This window comes from Vulpes vulpes, chromosome 6, assembly GCF_048418805.1.
Source record: "Vulpes vulpes isolate BD-2025 chromosome 6, VulVul3, whole genome shotgun sequence".
NCBI lineage: Eukaryota > Metazoa > Chordata > Mammalia > Carnivora > Canidae > Vulpes > Vulpes vulpes.
Genome location: NC_132785.1, coordinates 50,127,372 through 50,145,293, shown reverse-complemented (window position 1 = coordinate 50,145,293; position 17,922 = coordinate 50,127,372). Strand labels below are relative to the sequence as shown.

Here is a 17,922-nt window from a genome sequence, read left to right as displayed (position 1 = left end):
AACAAAATCTTTTTTTAAAAACTGCATATAATTAACATACAAATAGGTATTCAATTGTGTTTCTATCACCATAATTAAAGTAATAAACCTATCCACCACATCCAAAAAGTTTCTTGTATCCTTTCCTTTTGTTTTGGTTTTTTGTTTGTTTGGATAAGAATACAACATCAGTGATGCTAGTCTTAATACACAGGTCTTTTCCTGCCCATGATCCACATTACATGATCCAGAAAAACTGGGTCAAACAGCCAGAGACAAAAACATTTTTATTTTTTTTATTTTTTTATTTTTTGGACTTTATTTGTTTATTTATTTATTTATATGAAAAAAAATCTGTGTATAGGTGGACCACATAGTTCAAACTCATGTTGTTCAAGAGTCAACAGTAATTTAATAATTTCCTAGAAGCCACAACAAAGAATTGTAACATTTATTTTCTGGGTGGACTTCATGCGTTTCTTTTCAAAAGCAATTTGAAAATCTCCTTGAGAAGGAGAACCATGCACATTTCTATTAATCATATTTATACTACTAACAATATTTGACTGATTATGTAAAAATACTTAATCACACTAGACACATAAAAATAAATGGTAGACCTTAATATCTCAAAAGCAAAGATGAAATAGGTTTCTGTAAATAAGAATGTCAAATCCACGATTCCCTAATATATATAAAGAAATACACATTCTAACATATGAAAAGACATTTTATTATCATTTTGCTATATAACATATTAATGAATATACTCAATTGCGTTTCTCAAATGGCAAATGAGACACAAGATAACATCTTTTTGATTCCTGAAAACCTCAGTATCATCTGTCTTTTGGAGGATCCAGTTTCCTACGACGTCTATGATACTGTCCACGAGGATACCAACGGTGCTTAGTAGTAAAGAACATTTTGCTAAGTTGTTCTATCATGAGTCCTTGCTCAAAGTGTTCATTTTTTTCTTCTAGTCTGGTTTTCAGCACTTGGTCGTGTGTTTCTTCATTATTATACACAGGATCTGGCCGAGGGATAGGTTTTGTATGCTCATATGGAATGTCCACAGAAGGGTGGTAGCATACTATCGTCCTGCCGTCAGATGTCAAAGCAAGCTCTACTTTGCAATTATAGTCATCTGGTAGAGGAGAATACGTAGATTTATGACAAAAACAATATAAAGCTCCATTTTGAATTGGAAATAAATGTTTCCAGACAGTTCTGTTTGATATTGCCCATTTTACTGCTGCCAATGCCATGGTGAATCAAGATGCTATTCGGTGGTATGAAAGATTATTTGAAGAGACAGATTTTAAATTCTGCTTCCACGCATAACTATTTTCATCCCTGTGTCAGCGGCACCACGAGCCCGCCATTTTACCTCCAAAAACATTTTTAGAATATAAGTATTTCTCACAAATTTTAAAGTAACAAAATTTTAATGATTTCTGAATTAACCTAATTTAAATATTAAGTGTTTTCAATTTTTATAGTTGCAAAGTAATATTTATGAACTACTAAACAGGTAGCATCCAGATTTTGTCTTATGTCATAACTCTGAAATGATGTTGCAGGTTATGTTTTAATATCCCCTCCCTCAAACTTCAAAAGGATTCTCTGTGTATTCTATTAAAAAAAAATTCAGTCACAAAAACTATGATTATAATCAAATCATCTATAGACACAATGTCTAATGGAGGATTATGGATGATTTAGGTGAACATTTGTATCTGGCCCACTGTTTATTTTCTGAAGATGAAGAAATGCTTTAAATACTATAGGATTTAGTTAAAATTAAAGAAAAGTTTAAAAATGCCTCAACAAACCAATACTAATGCACATGGCAGAGACATGGAGGATTCTCTTTTGGCAATTTAAAGAGGATGGTTTCAGTGGACAGAGCTTCACATAGGAGAGCTGGAAAGAACAACAGGGAAGCATACAGGAGGCAGAGGAGGAGAAGAGAGAGGAAGAGCAGCATGGGGTACAGTGCTCCTGTGTGCCAAGCCCACCTCTAATTGGGCATGCCATTCCATGGGGCAGGCATCTGTTTATCTCCCCGACTGGCCTGTGACCTCCTAAAGGACCAAGATCATGCCTTATTTTTGCATCCCCAGGTCCCACTGCACGTTGAGGAGAAAGGGCTGGGGTGGGCAGCAGCCGGAAGGAATTTGAGGAGCACCTGCAATGTGCCAATGACTGCAAAGGGGAGGCCGTGTCACCCAAGGGGCAGAGTACACTCCAAAAGGAGCATGGACCCCAAGCTGAATGTTCTTAGGCTATACAGATGAACTCTCTAGACTTCGCCCGGTTTACCGTCAAACAGGGTTAACACCTGACCTCTTCAGGGATACTGTGATAACAGAAATAACCTGGCAGCTAATATTACTGACAACATAGCTTTCTTAAATCTTGGCTACTGAAATCTTAGCTAACTTACCTACCATTCAAGTTTCTTATAAATAACACCCCACTCTTGTATCTGGTTTTATTTCTGATTATTCTCTGATTTGTATAGCCAGTAGTGCCAAACCCTTAAGTTACTTCACAAATAAAAAACCAAAATAAAACCTGCAGAAGAACTAAACCCAGTGATCACAAACTCAGACTCTGGTGACTCACAGAAATAGCTATGAAACACAGCTCTGCCATTCATTAGTTCTGACTTTGGGCCAACTGTTAGGTCTCTGTCTCTTTAAGTATCAAACCAGAAATATATCATAGTGATATACCAAAGGTTAAATAATGCACATAAATGGTAACTTTTATTACTTTGATTAGTCCCAACCCTAGACCTATACTCATGGCCCCTCGCCCCCCCCCCCCCCAATAACTGAAACCCCTTAAAGGAAACTCTGGATTCCTTTTTTTTTTTTAAGTTTTTTTTTTTTTAATTTTATTTATGATAGTCACACACACAGAGAGAGAGAGAGAGAGAGAGGCAGGGACACAGGCAGAGGGAGAAGCAGGCTCCATGCACCAGGAGCCAGACGTGGGATTCGATCCCAGGTCTCCAGGATCGCGCCCTGGGCCAAAGGCAGGCGCTAAACCGCTGCGCCACCCAGGGATCCCAAACTCTGGATTCCTTCTGCTCCACAAATTCTTCATGAATATCATCTCTCTCATAAACGTTCTCTAATTATAGGTACTGATCAGAGTACAACCTCATTCATCTCCCTTCCGCTTAAACTTTATTATATGCTTAGTACTTTTCACAACTCAGTAGATCAGAGAAGGTAACTCTTCCAGTAAACCTGGAGACCACTCTTAGTTATGCAACAAGCCTCTGTTTCCAGAGGAGCTGGGAAGTTAATCCTGACATCCTGCTGGAACCCAGACTGCATTTTCCCACAGAAAGCAATCCTACAGATGGTGGCGAGATACAGTTGCCACCCTTCAGAACCTAACTACTATTTATTTTTCCATTGTTTTATTTTGATCCACATCTGTTTCATATATGTTATAACCTACCCCAAGAGGAACCTTGTGCAAAGAGCATAGTCTCTTTTGAGTTGAAATCCTGAGGTTTTATCTTAGACCATTCTCTTCCTAACGATGTACCAAGGACTCTTTCAGTCCCTTGGAATCAAAATTTCTACACATGTGAAATACAGCTAGCGCAGTGCTGGGAATGCAAAAGGAAAGCTGTTCTTTCTTCTGAGCATACAACTCTGAGATGGTACTTTCCAAACAATATCTTTTTAGATGACGAGTTACTAAGAGGATTTCCTGTGGAAGTAAGCCCATGAGATATGAAAAAAAAAATGGTCACACTGTGCAATCTCTTTATGCATTCAATTCTTTCACAAATACAACTTGTTAAAATCCCTTCTGGCTTTATGGGAGTTTGAAAATAGTTTTGTTTTAAAATAAAATGGATGGGTTTGGGCATATGTGCCCAGTATAAAGATCCATAAACTCTGCAGTAGAAATAAACTATAATAAACTATAAATAAAGATAGTAACACACACCAACCTGAAAGTACACGTGCTCTATTTCTGCAAAACCACTGAAACTACAGTAACAATAATTACTTTGAAACACTGGTATCAATCTCACTAGCACAAGTATGTTTATCATTATAAACCAGTTACATTTTATAGTTATATTTTAATTTTAGAAAAGAGCTATATTTATTCATTAAATCTAAAATAGTCTCAAAGATTTTTACAAATAACTCTTCTGGAAAGGGAGAGAAAAAATCCTGGAGTTTCACACAACTTACTACAGTAATGGTACACAGAAAACAGCTTTTTACTGAACTACATCCTAGTGAAAGAGGATGCCCTCTGATCAAAAATTTCATCTGTGCAGCTTATTAGTTACTTAAAAAGCTGATATCATTTAAGTTACTGCTTCAAAAAACAAACAAAACCCAGGAAAAGGGAATTCACATAAACAGCTACTCACAAAGCAAGTCAAATAATAGCTCTTATCCAGACCTGTCCACTCTGATTATCATCAGCCAACGAGAATAAATATGCTCAATAAAACTAAATTTTTCTGTATTTTATAGTAAAAACAGCTCATTATCACAAATGCTATTGCTAATCCATTTAATTTACTAGAATACTTTACTCAAAAAAGTGTAAATAATACTAACCCAAATACATTGCTATTAAGTGTTGTGTTTAAGGCAGATTTTATGTAAACATAACTCACAGAAATCTTTGTTATCAAGGATTAATAAGCATCTCAAAACCATATTATGAGACACTCAGAAAAGCTGGTTTTCAACTGTGCCATTACCTATTAAGGAGTGAAATACTGAGTTAAAACAATGTTAGTGGTCAAAGAATCATTAAGCAATCCTTGATCATAACTTTCACAGTGGGTGGTCTGTAAAATGATCAAGAATAATACGCTGCATTCCATAGCCACAGAGGTCAGCTTCTGCATACAAATCTTCGCAGGAAGAAAAAGGCCTTCAGAAAAGTGGGCCATTCATCTGAACCAAGTTCAGAGAATTTCCAGCATGGTGAAAAGATATGTTATGCAAGCACATAGATGTATTCAGTGGGGGTAGACAGAACCAGCTACATGGCGACTACAAAGGAGCCCTCCCATGGTTCATGAATAAGTCGAGGAAATGATCAGAAAAAAAAAAGAGAGAGAGATGTTTAGACAGATGGCCCACTTAAAATGCCTGAGACAGGGCATAAGCAATTTTAATGAAACTTTAGATCTAACATATGAATTGTTTCTTATTTCCTCCAGGAAAAAAAAAATCTAAAGATGACAAAAATTCAGCGATTTGCTGAAAAACTCACTTTCAGCAAGTTGGGATAGAGGAAGAATTTACAAGTTTTATTAGTTCAATAAATTTATATAAAATTCTTCACAGAGCCATCAGCTATCAAATGAATATAAAAAGCATGGAATGAACAGATTAAAGGAATTTTAAACAGAAGTCTACTGCCAAAGCAAACAAAAATCTAAGCCTTATTATGTGAGAACTTACAACACTCCAACATTAAAGTTCATCACTGTAGAAAAAAGATAAAAGCAGCATTTTTCAGAGAACCTCTTCAAAGCAAGAAATTGTCATAGTAGAGGAACAGAATCCTGCCTAAATGCAATTTAAAATGTGTACATTCAAATAGAGGAGGCTGTGTAGAAGAGTGTGTATCACAAAATACTGCCTAGAAAGGGTTATGAGATACCCAAGTTTGATATCATTAGCATTACAAATAACAATACATATGACACCTGAATCAGGAAACAAATACTGATGTTACTTATAATTTTATAGAGTTTAATATTATGCAAACCCTATTTCTTCTGCCACCAATAAAAGCTTCATGTTCTCAATTGAAACACTGGCCATGACTAGTCTGGAAAGGCAATGGAGTTTAGCCATCACCCCTACAAGCCCTGGGGTTGGACTGACCACTGACCCCAAAAACCATGTGACCTTCCAAGTCACTTATCCTCCTTGTGTCTCTTTCCTGATCAGTGAGGCCAAGATAGTAAGAACACTTTATCCATATGTTCATTAAAGAAGATAAAAGGTATAGCATGCTCAGATTGGTGTATGGTAAAGAATGCCAGGTAAGAGTCAATATCATCAATCGTTACCATAATTTGGTACAAACATCTGAAATCCTCAATTATTTCAAAAACCTGTTATTTTTTAAATATATTAACCTACAATTAATAGACAGTGAAATTCACAAATATAAGTTTCATCAGTATCCTTTCAGGAAATCTACCCCTTCCCCCAGTAGTTCAACTATAAATTAGACTAAAGCTCCACATAAACAGACACCAAAACACGTGCTCCGATGTGTGGCTTCTTTTTGCCCAATGGGATATTTTTGAGGCTCATGCATGTTGAACAGTTCATTCATTTTGTATTGTCAAGTAGTACTCTATTGTACAAGCATACAGAAATTAGTTCATCCTTTGGCTGATGCACTTATGGGTTGTGTCCGGTTTGGGGCTCTTAGGAACAAAACTGCTATAAACATTCTTTGTATGACTCTTTTTTGAAGACAGATGTTTTGATTTCTTGTGGGTAAAAACTCTAGGATTGGAAATATGAGGGTAAACATGTTTAATTTTATAAAAACTGCCAACTTCTTTCACAAGATATTAAAATATATCTATACTGCCTCCAGCAATGGAGCTTGTTCTATAACCTTGCCACTAGTTCATATTGTGTTTCTACTTCTAGCAAGGCTAGTGGCTGAGAAACTCTCATTATAATTTAATGTGCATTTGTCTTATGACAAATTATGTTGGACACCTCAGTATTAGAGTTTATTGGTCACTTGTATTAAAAAATTGCCCATTTTTTACTAAGATGTTGGTCTTACTGATTTGTAGGAGTTCTTTATCTTTTAGAAAGCCTCTGTCAGATTTACGTGTTGTGAATATTTTCTCCCCCTCTGTGGCTTATAAATTTCCTTAAAAATGTCTTACTTTAGCAGTTTGTTTTCATTAATAGACTTAATTTTTTTTTAGAGCAGTTTTAGGTGTTCAGAAAAATAGAGAAGGAAGTAGAGTTCCTTTATATACCCTCATTTACCTCACCCTGGATACAGCGTCCCTATTATTAATATTTTGCATTGCTGTGGTACATTTGTTAAAATAGATGAGCAAATGTTGATACATTAGTATTAACTGAAGTCCACAGTTTACATTAGGAATCACTCTCTGAGCTGTATATTCTACAGGTTTAAACAAATGTATGATATGTCTCTACCATTAAGATTCCATATAGAACAGTTTCACCCTAAAACTTCCCTGTGCTCTACCTATTTTAATCCTTCTTCTACCCCCCCAGATCATTGGCAACCACTGACCTTTACTGCCTCCCAACATTCTTTTCCAGAATGTTGTACAGCTAGAATGTAAACCTTTTCAGATTGGCGTCTCTCACTTAGCATTATGCATTTAAAGTTTCTCCATGTCATTTTGTGGCTTAATGGTTAATACCTTTTCACTGCTGAATTAAAAAGTCCATTATCTAGATATACCACATTTTACTTATCCATTTACCTACTGAAGGAGACACCTTGGTTACTTCTAAGTTTGGCAATGATGAGTAAAGCTGCTATAAACAAACATTCATATGCAACTTTCAGTGCAGAAACATTTTCATTTGGATAGATACCAAGTAGTACAACTACGGGATCATATGGTAAAAGGATGTTTAGTTTTGTACAAAAACTGCTAAACTGTCTTCCAAAATGGCTATTCCATTTGCATTCCCATTTGCAATGAATGAGAGTTCCTGTGGTCCCACAGTCTCACAAGCATTTGGTACTGTCAGTGTTTAGGATTTTAATCTTTCTAACAAACATGTATCTCTGCTGTTTAATGGAAATTTTTAATACTAATAAAAACATATGAATTTTCCCTTTTATGTTCAGTGCTTTTATGTCTTTGCTAAGAAGTGTTTTGACTATAGCAAGGCCCAGAAGAAATATTCACATTTTCCTTTAGAGGTTTTACATGTAGACCTATGATTCATCCTTTTCTAGTATGATGAGAAATAGGAAGAGGTTCATCTAGTTGTTGAAAGATAATCTGCAGACCAAGTTCTGCAGGTCTGTCCATCAGTAAGATAACACTGACTATTCTTTGCATTTTCACAAAAATTTCAAAATCAACAGGCAATTTCTTCTCCATCCTCCCCAAAACAACCCTAGTGGGATTATGTTTTGGCTTGCACTGAATCTCTTCATTAATAGAGGGAGAGCTGACACTTTATCAGTATTTTATCCTATCTATAAGAATAATAATAGCTCTCATCTACTTTACACATTTTTAATTTCTCCCAACAAAGTGTGGCAGTCTTGAATCTACTTTGTTAAAATTATACCTATTTTTGTTTCAGTTTTATTAGTTGTATCACAGATTCCATAGAGTTTTCTTAAGTAGCCTATTAAGTTGTCCTGGAAAGCTTCCTTTCCCCAATCCTTATGCTTCACTATTTTTCCAAGCCTTAAAACTCTGACAAGTCTAGATTTTGTTAAAGTATTTGCCTAAGTTTTCATTATTAGAACACAATTTATATTTGAGTGACTTTTTATTTTAGATTTTGTTAAAGTATTTGCCTAAGTTTTCATTATTAGAACACAATTTATATTTGAGTGACTTTTTATCTTGCAACTCTGCTAAATTTATTCCAGTAATTGTTTTAGATTCCTTAAAGTTTTCTATGTAAACAAAATTCCTCTGTGAACAGAAACAACTTTATTTCTTCCTTTCTGATCTCCATGACTTTTTTATTTTCTATTGTACTAGCCAGGATCTCTAGTATAATGTTGAGTATAAGTGACAAATACAGACAACTCTGTCCTGTTTCCAATCTAAAGAGGATAACAAAATATTTTTCAAATATTTTTCCCCATTTTGTCTTCTCTTTCTATTGTATCTCCAAATACATATAAGTTAAACTTCCTAATCCTATCAACTTAGGTCACTGAGACTTGTAAAATACGATTTCTCTTCACACAATATAGTCTCTATGCTTCTAAGTTTGCCAACTCTTTCCCTCTGCCAGCACCATTATACTTTTCAACCTAGCCTGTAGGTTTTCCACTGCAGAGGATAGTTAGTACCATTTTAGATCTAGAATTTCTAGTTGGCAATTTGTTAGTTTCCAGGTACATGCATATATGCCCTATTAACTCCCTCATTTTGATCTTTAATATTTGAAAATAATTTCAATAACTGTGTTAAAATCTTATCCATGATCTACATCTTAGTAGTCTCACAGTTGTTTTCTACGGACTGCTTTTTCACTTGACTCTGGGTCAAATTTAATTCTTAAACTGTATGCCAAGGAAATTGTTTTTGTATCCTCAATTATGGAAATGTTGGCTATTTTTCTGTTATCTTCCCCTGAAAAGGACTGATTTTTATTACAGTAGGCAGTTAAATTACTGGCTGATCACTCTGAAATCATGAAGATTCATCTTTGTGCTGTGATAGGATGTCTACCTGGTTTTGCTTTTAGGAACTTAGAAGTCCAAATCCAGAAGTTATTAAAAGTCCTTATTCCAGAAACATAGTGTTTCTTCTAAGACATGGTCCCTCTGGGGTTTTTATAAAAAACTCAAGGTGTTTACAAGCCTCTCAAATAGTGATGCTCAAATTCCAAACATTACCATCTCCTTGGAGGGCAGCAACTGAAATTTCAGCTCTGTTCATTCAGCATTCCAGCGGGATTCATATGCTGGGATTCCTGAAGTCTTCAGGCATGCACATTTCAGGAGTCAACCATCTATTTGATGGAAGCTAAATTCAGATACAGAAATCCTCACTCTGTTGCTCTCTTTTGCCATGGTATCTCTGCTCAATTTTCAGTGGTTCTTAAAATTCTGAGCATCACTCTTCACGACCTCAAGTCACTAAGATAGTGGCTAACTCCTGAGCTCTGGCCATGCTCTGATACATGCGTGCAATGGTGACTGCCTTCAGGGATAATGTCATACACATTTGGAGCTCATCCAATGTGCTTTCCTTCTATAAATGCTCAAAATCCATTTGAATTCTGACTGGTTTTAGTTATTATCCAGAGCTTTCAAATCGTTGTAGATCTTCTCTGGAGCTTCTAATTGTTATTTGAAGGAGGGTTAGTTGGAAATAAGTAAGCTACACCACCATTACAGAAACTAAAAATTCTCTATGTTGATTTAACTTTATATCCCTCACATTGAAAGGCAGAAGAGGAAATAAAGAATGGAAAAATACTCTGGATCACATATATGTACCATTCTTACCCACCAGGTAGTAGCCTACGAACACCTGACATTTGTACTTGTCAAGTTTATTCATGTAACTAAATCGAGAGCAGTCATATAAACATTTTATGAGAAGAAATAATCTTTTTTTAAAAAAGATTTTATTTATTTATCCACGAGAGACACTACAGGAGGGGGAGGCAGAGAGACAGAGACACAGGCAGAGGGAGCAGGCTCCATGCAGGGAGCCCAACGTGGGACTCGATCCCGGGTCTCCAGGATCATGCCCTGGGCCGAAGGCAGACGCTCAACCGCTGAGCCACACAGGCGTCCCGAGAAGAAATAATCTTAAAGAAGACTTCATCATGCTAGTAAATACAATATCATTTGACTTTAATTTCTAAAATTTAAGCTATTATACCAATAGGAAAGTAAATTCTTGAATATAAAATACATTGTTTTAAAAATGTCAGTTGTTTTATTGACACATCATAAATTTAACCCATCTAAACTGCATAATCCAACAGTGATTAGTATATTCAGGGTTGTGTACCCATCACTCCAGGCAATTTTAGGCAACTTTAAAACATTTTTGTAATCCCAAAAAGGAAAATTTGGACCCATTAGCAAGTCACTCCATGATCTCCTCCCCTAGCCCCCACAGCCCTACACCACTACTAATGTACCTTCTATTTCTACAGCTTTGCTTATTCTAGATATTTCATATAAATGGAACCAAAGAATTTGTGGTCTATCATGCCTTCTTTCATTTAGTATAGTGTCTTCAAATTTCACCCATGCTGTAGTGTTAATACTTTATTATAATTGCATAACATCCCATTCTATAAATATACCGCATTTTACTTAATATTACATATTCATCATGAATATTAGGCTTGTTTCTGTTCACTCATGAAAAATGTCAGTATGAACACTTACATACAACATTTGTATGGACATAGGATTTCATTTCCCTTGAGTATAACCCTGGAGGTAGAATAGCTAGCTGGGTCATGTGGTAATGGCATACCTTTTGAGAAACTGCCAAATCATTTCCAGGTTTGCACCATTTTACTCAAATTCCTACCAGGAATGTATGAGGGTTCCAATTTCTCCACATCCTCACCACACTTTGATATTGTCCATCGTTTTTATTACAGCCACCCCAGTGGGCATAAATCAGTAACTCATTGTGGTTTTGATTTGCATTTTCCTAAGGACTAATACTGCTGAGCCTTTTTTCATGGGCTTGTTGGTTGTCTGTGTATCATCTTTGGAAAAATTTCTATTCATGTCCTTAGACCTTTTTAAAATTGGACTTTTTATTATTGAGTTGTAAGAGTTCTTTACATATTCTAAACAAAAGTGTCCTAACAACAAATACATGATTTGCAAGTATTTTCTGTCTTTTCACTTTCTAGTTGGTGCCCTTGAGAGCACATTAAGTTTTTTTCCTTTTGTTTCTTGTGCATTTGGCATCTTACATAAGAAGTCATCACTTAACCAAAGGTTAGAAAGCTCTTACTTTTAGGACTATGATTTTTTTTTTCTTTTTAGGTTCATTTTTGTATACGGTATAGGGAGGAGAACAACTTTGATCTTTTGCATGAAGATATCCAATTGCGGGGATCCCTGGGTGGCGCAGCGGTTTGGCGCCTGCCTTTGGCCCAGGGCGCGGTCCTGGAGACCCGGGATCGAATCCCACGTCGGGCTCCCGGTGCATGGAGCCTGCTTCTCCCTCTGCCTGTGTCTCTGCCTCTCTCTCTCTCTCTGTATGACTATCATAAATAAATAAAAAAAAAAAAATTAAAAAAAAAAAAAGAAAATATCACTTTGTTTTCCCATCTTAACACTTTCCATTTTTCTTGCCAAACTGGCCTAGGAACTCCAGTAAAATGATTAAAAAAAAAAATTGACATCCTTTTCTTATTCCTGATCTTAGGAAGAAAACATTCAGTCATATATCATTAAATATACTGTTAGCTGTAGGTTATTTAGAAATGGCCTTTATCATTTCTAAATCTTTCTAAATCTTCCTCATTTCATGAGGAAGTTCCCTTCTATTCCTTATCAGGTGAGTATTTTGGGTTTTTTTTCCCCAAGAATTTTTAAAAATTTATTTATTTGAGAGAGTGAGAGAGCAGGAACGGGGAGGAGAGGGAGAAATAGGCTCCCCACTGAACAAGGAGTGTGATGTGAGGCTTGATCCCCAGGCCCCTGGGATCATTATCTGAGCCAAAGGCAGAGGCTTAACTGACTGAGCCACCCAGGCACCCCCAGTGAGTGGTAATTACCGTGAAAGGCTGTTGGATTCTGTCAATTTTTTTTTTTTTACTGCATTTATTGAAATAATTCTGTGATTTCTGTCCTTTATTAATATGGTTTATTACATTGATTTTTAGATGTTGAGCCAACTATGTATTCCTAAAACAAATCTCACCTGGTTACAGTGCATAATCATTCTATATATTCCTGGGTTCCATTTATTTGTATTTTGTGGAAGACTGTTGCATTAACATTTATGAGGGATTTTGGTCTCTAGTTTCCATTTCTCATAACATCTTTATCCAATTTTAGTATCGTGATAATACTGCTCTCATAGAATGAGTTGCAAATTTTTCCCTTTTCTATCTTTGGAAGAGTTTGTAAGGAAATGGCATTAATTCCCTTCTAAATATTTCACTGACTTCACCAGTGAAGCCTTCTAGTCCCAGGCTCTTCCTTCCAAGAAGTTTTGTGATGACTGATTCAGTCTCTTCCAGATCTTTGCAGATTTTCGATTTCTTATTGAGTCTGAGCCCAGAGCCTGCATCTTTTCAGAAATTTCTCCATTTTATAAGTTACCTAATTTGTTGGCATACAACTGTTCAGGTTATTCCCATATAATCCTTTTAATTTCTGTAAGGTCCACATGTACACCTCCTCTTTCATTACCAATTTTAACAACTGGAGTCTTTTTCTCTTGGACAGTCTACCTAAGGGTTTGCATTTCTGCCTATCTGCCCAAGAACCAAATTCTACTTTTACTAATTTACTTTATTGTAGAAAAACAATGGTCTTTTTCATTTATTTCCATTCCAATCTTTAGTATTTCCTTCCCTCTGCTTGCTTTGGTTTAGTTTGCTCTTTTCCTATTTTATTAAAGTAGAAAATGAAGTGATTGGTATCTTTTTTTTTAAACATAAGTGTTTATAGCCCTAAATTTTCCTCTAAACACTACTTTCAATGCGTCCATAATTTTTGAATGCTGTGTTTTCGTTTTCATCATTTCAAAATCTTTTCTATATTTTTTTTATAATTTCTCCTTTAACCCACTGGTTATTTAGGTGTAATTTTCACATATTCGTAAATTTCCCACAGTTGCCTTTTCTACTATTATTGGGTGTTACTGTTAATGTATTGGATTTATCTGGTTTATATTGTTTTTCAGGTCCTCTACTTCCTTGTTGATCTTGTCCAATTGTCCTATATCCATTACTGAAAGTGAGGTACCTACAATCTCCAACAATTGTGTTATTTGGTACATAAATATTCATCACGATTATAGCTTTCTGATGGACAGACACCTGTATCATAAAATTTCTCTTTGTCTCCAATAACAATTTTTGTCTTAAAATTATTTTGTCCTGGGGATCGCCGATCGCTGGGGATCGGTTTAACACCTGCCTTTGGCCCAGAACGTTATCCTGGAGTCCTGGGATCGAGTCCCACATCAAGCTCCCTGCATTGAGCCTGCTTCTCCCTCTGCCTATGTCTCTGCCCCTCTCTCTCTCTCTCTCTGTGTGTGTGCCTCTCATGAATAAATAAATAAAATCTTAAAAAAAAAAAAAAAGGATTGCTTGGTTTTTGCTTGGTTTTTGACAGTGTGACAATGATGTGTATAGATACAGATCTTTCTGTGCTTCTAGTTTACCAAGCTTCTTGAATGTACAGATTAACGTTTTTCACAAAATTTGGGATGCTTTTTGCTCTTTTTGTAAGTAAGCAATACACCCAAAGTAGAACTCAAACTCATGACCCTAAGATCAAGAATCATGTGCTTTACCTATGAGCCAGCCAGGTATACTCGGCTATGATTTCTTTATTGTTTCCATCCTTTCATCTTTTTCCCCTCTCCTTCTGGGACTCAGCATGTATGTTGGTATATGTGATGGTGCCCCATGGGTCTCTGATGCTCTATTCATTTTTCTTCCTATTCCACACACTAGATAATCTCAATTAACATATTTTCAAAATTGTTGATGGTTTCTTTTGCCAGTTCAAACCTATTGTTGAGTTCTCTCCGGTGTATTTTTTCATTGTAGGCATTGTATTTTCGTCTCTAGAATTTTTATCAACATTTTCTTTTAGTGCGACATGGCTGCCATTCTGTTCTTTAATTCTTTACATCTGGTTTCCTTTAGTCCTTTGAACATATTATTGCATAACAAAATACAGCATTTGGACTCCCTCCCTGGGCAGTTTCTATTGATTTTTTTAACCTGTAAAAGGAACATACTTCTATATTTCTTTGTATGTCCTGTAACATCTTACTGAAAACGAGACATTGACATAGTGTGGCTAACCTGCAAATGAGATTCCTTTCCCTCACCAGGATAAGCTGCACTTCTCCTCTAGCAGTCTTCAGAATTGATAATTTTTTGTTTAATGTCTGCCTATCTGATTCCATTTTAGGCTTCCTAGCGGGCAGGAACTGTTATTACTCTAAGCCCAAGCAACTTATCACAAGAAGTGCTAGTTATTATTTTTAGAATAATCTAGTAACTCCAATTTTAAAGGTAAAATGTTATTTATCATTAAAATATATATTCAGGAATTTATTCTACCAAAAGAAAGTAGCCTTTGTGAGGTGGAAGGTCAGGACACTGGTCATCTAGACCAATGTTACCTTGATTCAAGGCCATTCATTACACATGAGCTCTCAAGGTATGATATTGGTCTGATACACTGTGAGAAGCCAGAAATTCCAAAGAGTACTAATGATACCTTTTTTTTTTTTTTTAATTTATTTATGATAGTCACAGAGAGAGAGGCAGAGACATAGGCAGAGGGAGAGAAGCAGGCTCCATGCACCGGGAGCCCGACATGGGATTCGATCCCGGGTCTTCAGGATCGCGCCCTGGGCCAAAGGCAGGCGCCAAACCACTGCGCCACCCAGGGATCCCCCTTTTTTTCAAAAGTAAAATAAAAAAGATAGTATAAAAGAAAAAGATGGGCAGCTTAATTCAGAGTTTAGCCTATAGATTAATGCAAGAACTTTAGTGATTATATAAGGGAATATTAGGATAAAGAGCTACTATGCTAATTTTTTTTAATTAACAGTGCTTTCAAACAACATGGATTACTAATCTCTGCTCTTTTTTGTATATATTTCTTTGTATTTCTTAGAATATTCCAAATTTCATAAAATTTATTCACAGAAAAAATTTCACCAAATCTGTTATTTAGAATAAAGATGGAAAGTAGTTCTATAAAGAGAAACTCAAGTCTATGAAATTCAAAGACAAGATCTAAACACATTCATTTTCATCTTCACTAATCTATCATTATTACTGGATTATTTTTTTTTTTAAAGTAGTACAGGCATACTTTGTTTTATTGTGCTGTTTTACTACACTTCACAGATACTCATTTTTCAAAAATAAATTGAAGGTTTATAGCAACCCTACTTCAAGCAAGTCTACCAATACCATTTTTCCATTTGTTCACTTTGTGTCTCTGTTGCATTTTGGTAATTATCACATTATTTCAAACTTTTTAATTATCAGAACTTTATATAGTGATTTGTGGTCAGTGTTTATATGGCTCATTGAAAGTTCAGATGATTGTGAGCATTTATTCGACAATAAAGTTATTTATTGGTTTGTTTTTAAAGATTTTATTTATTTATTCATGAGAGACACAGAACAGAGAGGCAGAGACACAGGAAGAGGGAGAAGCAGGCTCCATGCAGGGAGCCTGATGCAGGACTCGATCCCAGGACTCCAGGATCACTCCCTGGGCCAAAGGCAGGCTCTAAACCACTGAGGCACCCAGGGATCCCCTATTTGACAATAAAGTAATTTAAAGTAAGATGTGTACATGATTTTTTTAGACACAATGCTTTGCGCACTTAACAGACTACAGTAAAATGTAAATGTAATGTTTATTTGAGCTGGGAAATCAAAAAATTCATTTGACCAGCTTTACTGTGAGATTTACTTTATTGTGAAAGTCTAGAACCAAACTCACAATATCAATGAGCTATGCCTGTATACAAGTAAATGTATAAATAGCTGTTAATGAAGATAGTGCCCAAATCAATCTCCCAGAAGAGACTTTTAATCTCATTCTGGTAGATTATTTCATCTATCATAAAATACATAAATCATTATATTTTTAAGTACACACATACACAGAGAAAAGAGCATTATACTGAAAAATCAAGTCTTATCTTCAAAAGATATATTTTTCTATTTGAACTAATTCCATTGCTCTTTTAAATGTATACTTCTCTGACAAATCTAACTCCCCTTTATATCCTCTTTTGGGACAAGGCTAAACATAAATATATACAAATATTCCTCCATTACCTACAGAAAATTGCTTTACACAGATCGGCTAACTTGGATTTTATAAATTTTTGAATTATGTAAATTAATCATCTGACATTTTACTATGAATGTAGTGATGGTGTTGATTTAGTTTCAATTCAAAAATCAAGGATTTCATTATCCTATAAAACATATCCAGAGTTCAAAGTATTTAAGGGGGGTTAAACAAAATGCAAACATTTAATGCAACATTAAGCATGTGAAATAAAAACTTGATTGCCTAAAGAAAGCATGCTATGCTGTTACCCTGGTGACAGGTTAAAAAAGGGATTGTGAGCTGAATAGCTGTATGATATGAAATTAAAATGTTTCACATTGAACAATCCAAAATGAATTGGGAAAGGTTAGAGTAGAGGAGAGAGAAATCAATTCTCCAATGGCAGTAGTGAATGGAAAAGAAGTATGAATAGGATTTGCCAGTGGGGTGCAACAGCTGCCAAATATCCTGCAGCCAAAGAATTACAATAATACTGATGAAGTGTGCAAGAGCTCTTGGAATCATTGCAGGGAACAGAGAAATTCTCCTACAATAATGAGGCTATTCTGTCTTCGGTTCAGCTGTTATAGTGGAATAAAAGAAAAAAATATTTTTAAATGCAATATTCAGCAAAAATGTCAGTATAAATGGGACATCTTAGCCACTTAGTATTGTGTGCTTAACCTCACATACATTTCTAAATCATTCAGGACATACTCATACCAAGTATAAAAATATCATAACAGATAGTAAAAAGTAACCACACTTAAAGGCTAATGACTGAATTAACATTTTCTCCCTTTTGCTGCTTTTAGGAGACTTATTTGCTCAAATGAAAGAAGGTATTTCCAAAGAAATAGTATGGCTATGTATGTCTGTGAACATATACCACATATACCCAGAATAGTGTTTTTTTTAATTATATAATCAGGAGAACATCAACTCCATTGTCATAATGAAGTAGCTTAGCTGAGGGTAAATATGTAACAAGTATGATATAAAATTGTATTTTATTGTCCTGGATGGTGTTAAGTGTGTTAACAACTTGACACGTCCTTTTAAATTCAGAGACATTTAAGCATAACAACCAACTGCAACTGTACAGCAATACCTGCTTCTCCTTGGCAACTATTTTCACATGGTTGCTTTATTCTGCTTCTTTCCCAA

General features: G+C 35.4%; 2 protein-coding genes across 5 annotated transcripts in view; both read right to left on the bottom strand.

Moving 5' to 3' along the window:
• The window catches only part of PCCA (propionyl-CoA carboxylase subunit alpha), a 391,732-nt gene that overhangs the window by 140,469 nt on the left and 233,341 nt on the right, over positions 1-17,922 (bottom strand). The window lies entirely within an intron of this gene.
• Positions 369-1,383, bottom strand: LOC112923810 (large ribosomal subunit protein mL42). Its single transcript, XM_026003703.2, has one exon. It carries the CDS (start codon positions 1,245-1,247, stop codon positions 819-821), a length of 429 nt encoding a protein of 142 aa, XP_025859488.2. The 5' UTR covers positions 1,248-1,383; the 3' UTR covers positions 369-818.

Coding starts and splice junctions, on each gene's coding strand:
- LOC112923810 (XM_026003703.2), bottom strand. CDS start 1,247: ATGGCATTGGCAGCAGTAAAATGGGCAATATCAAACAGAACTGTCTGG.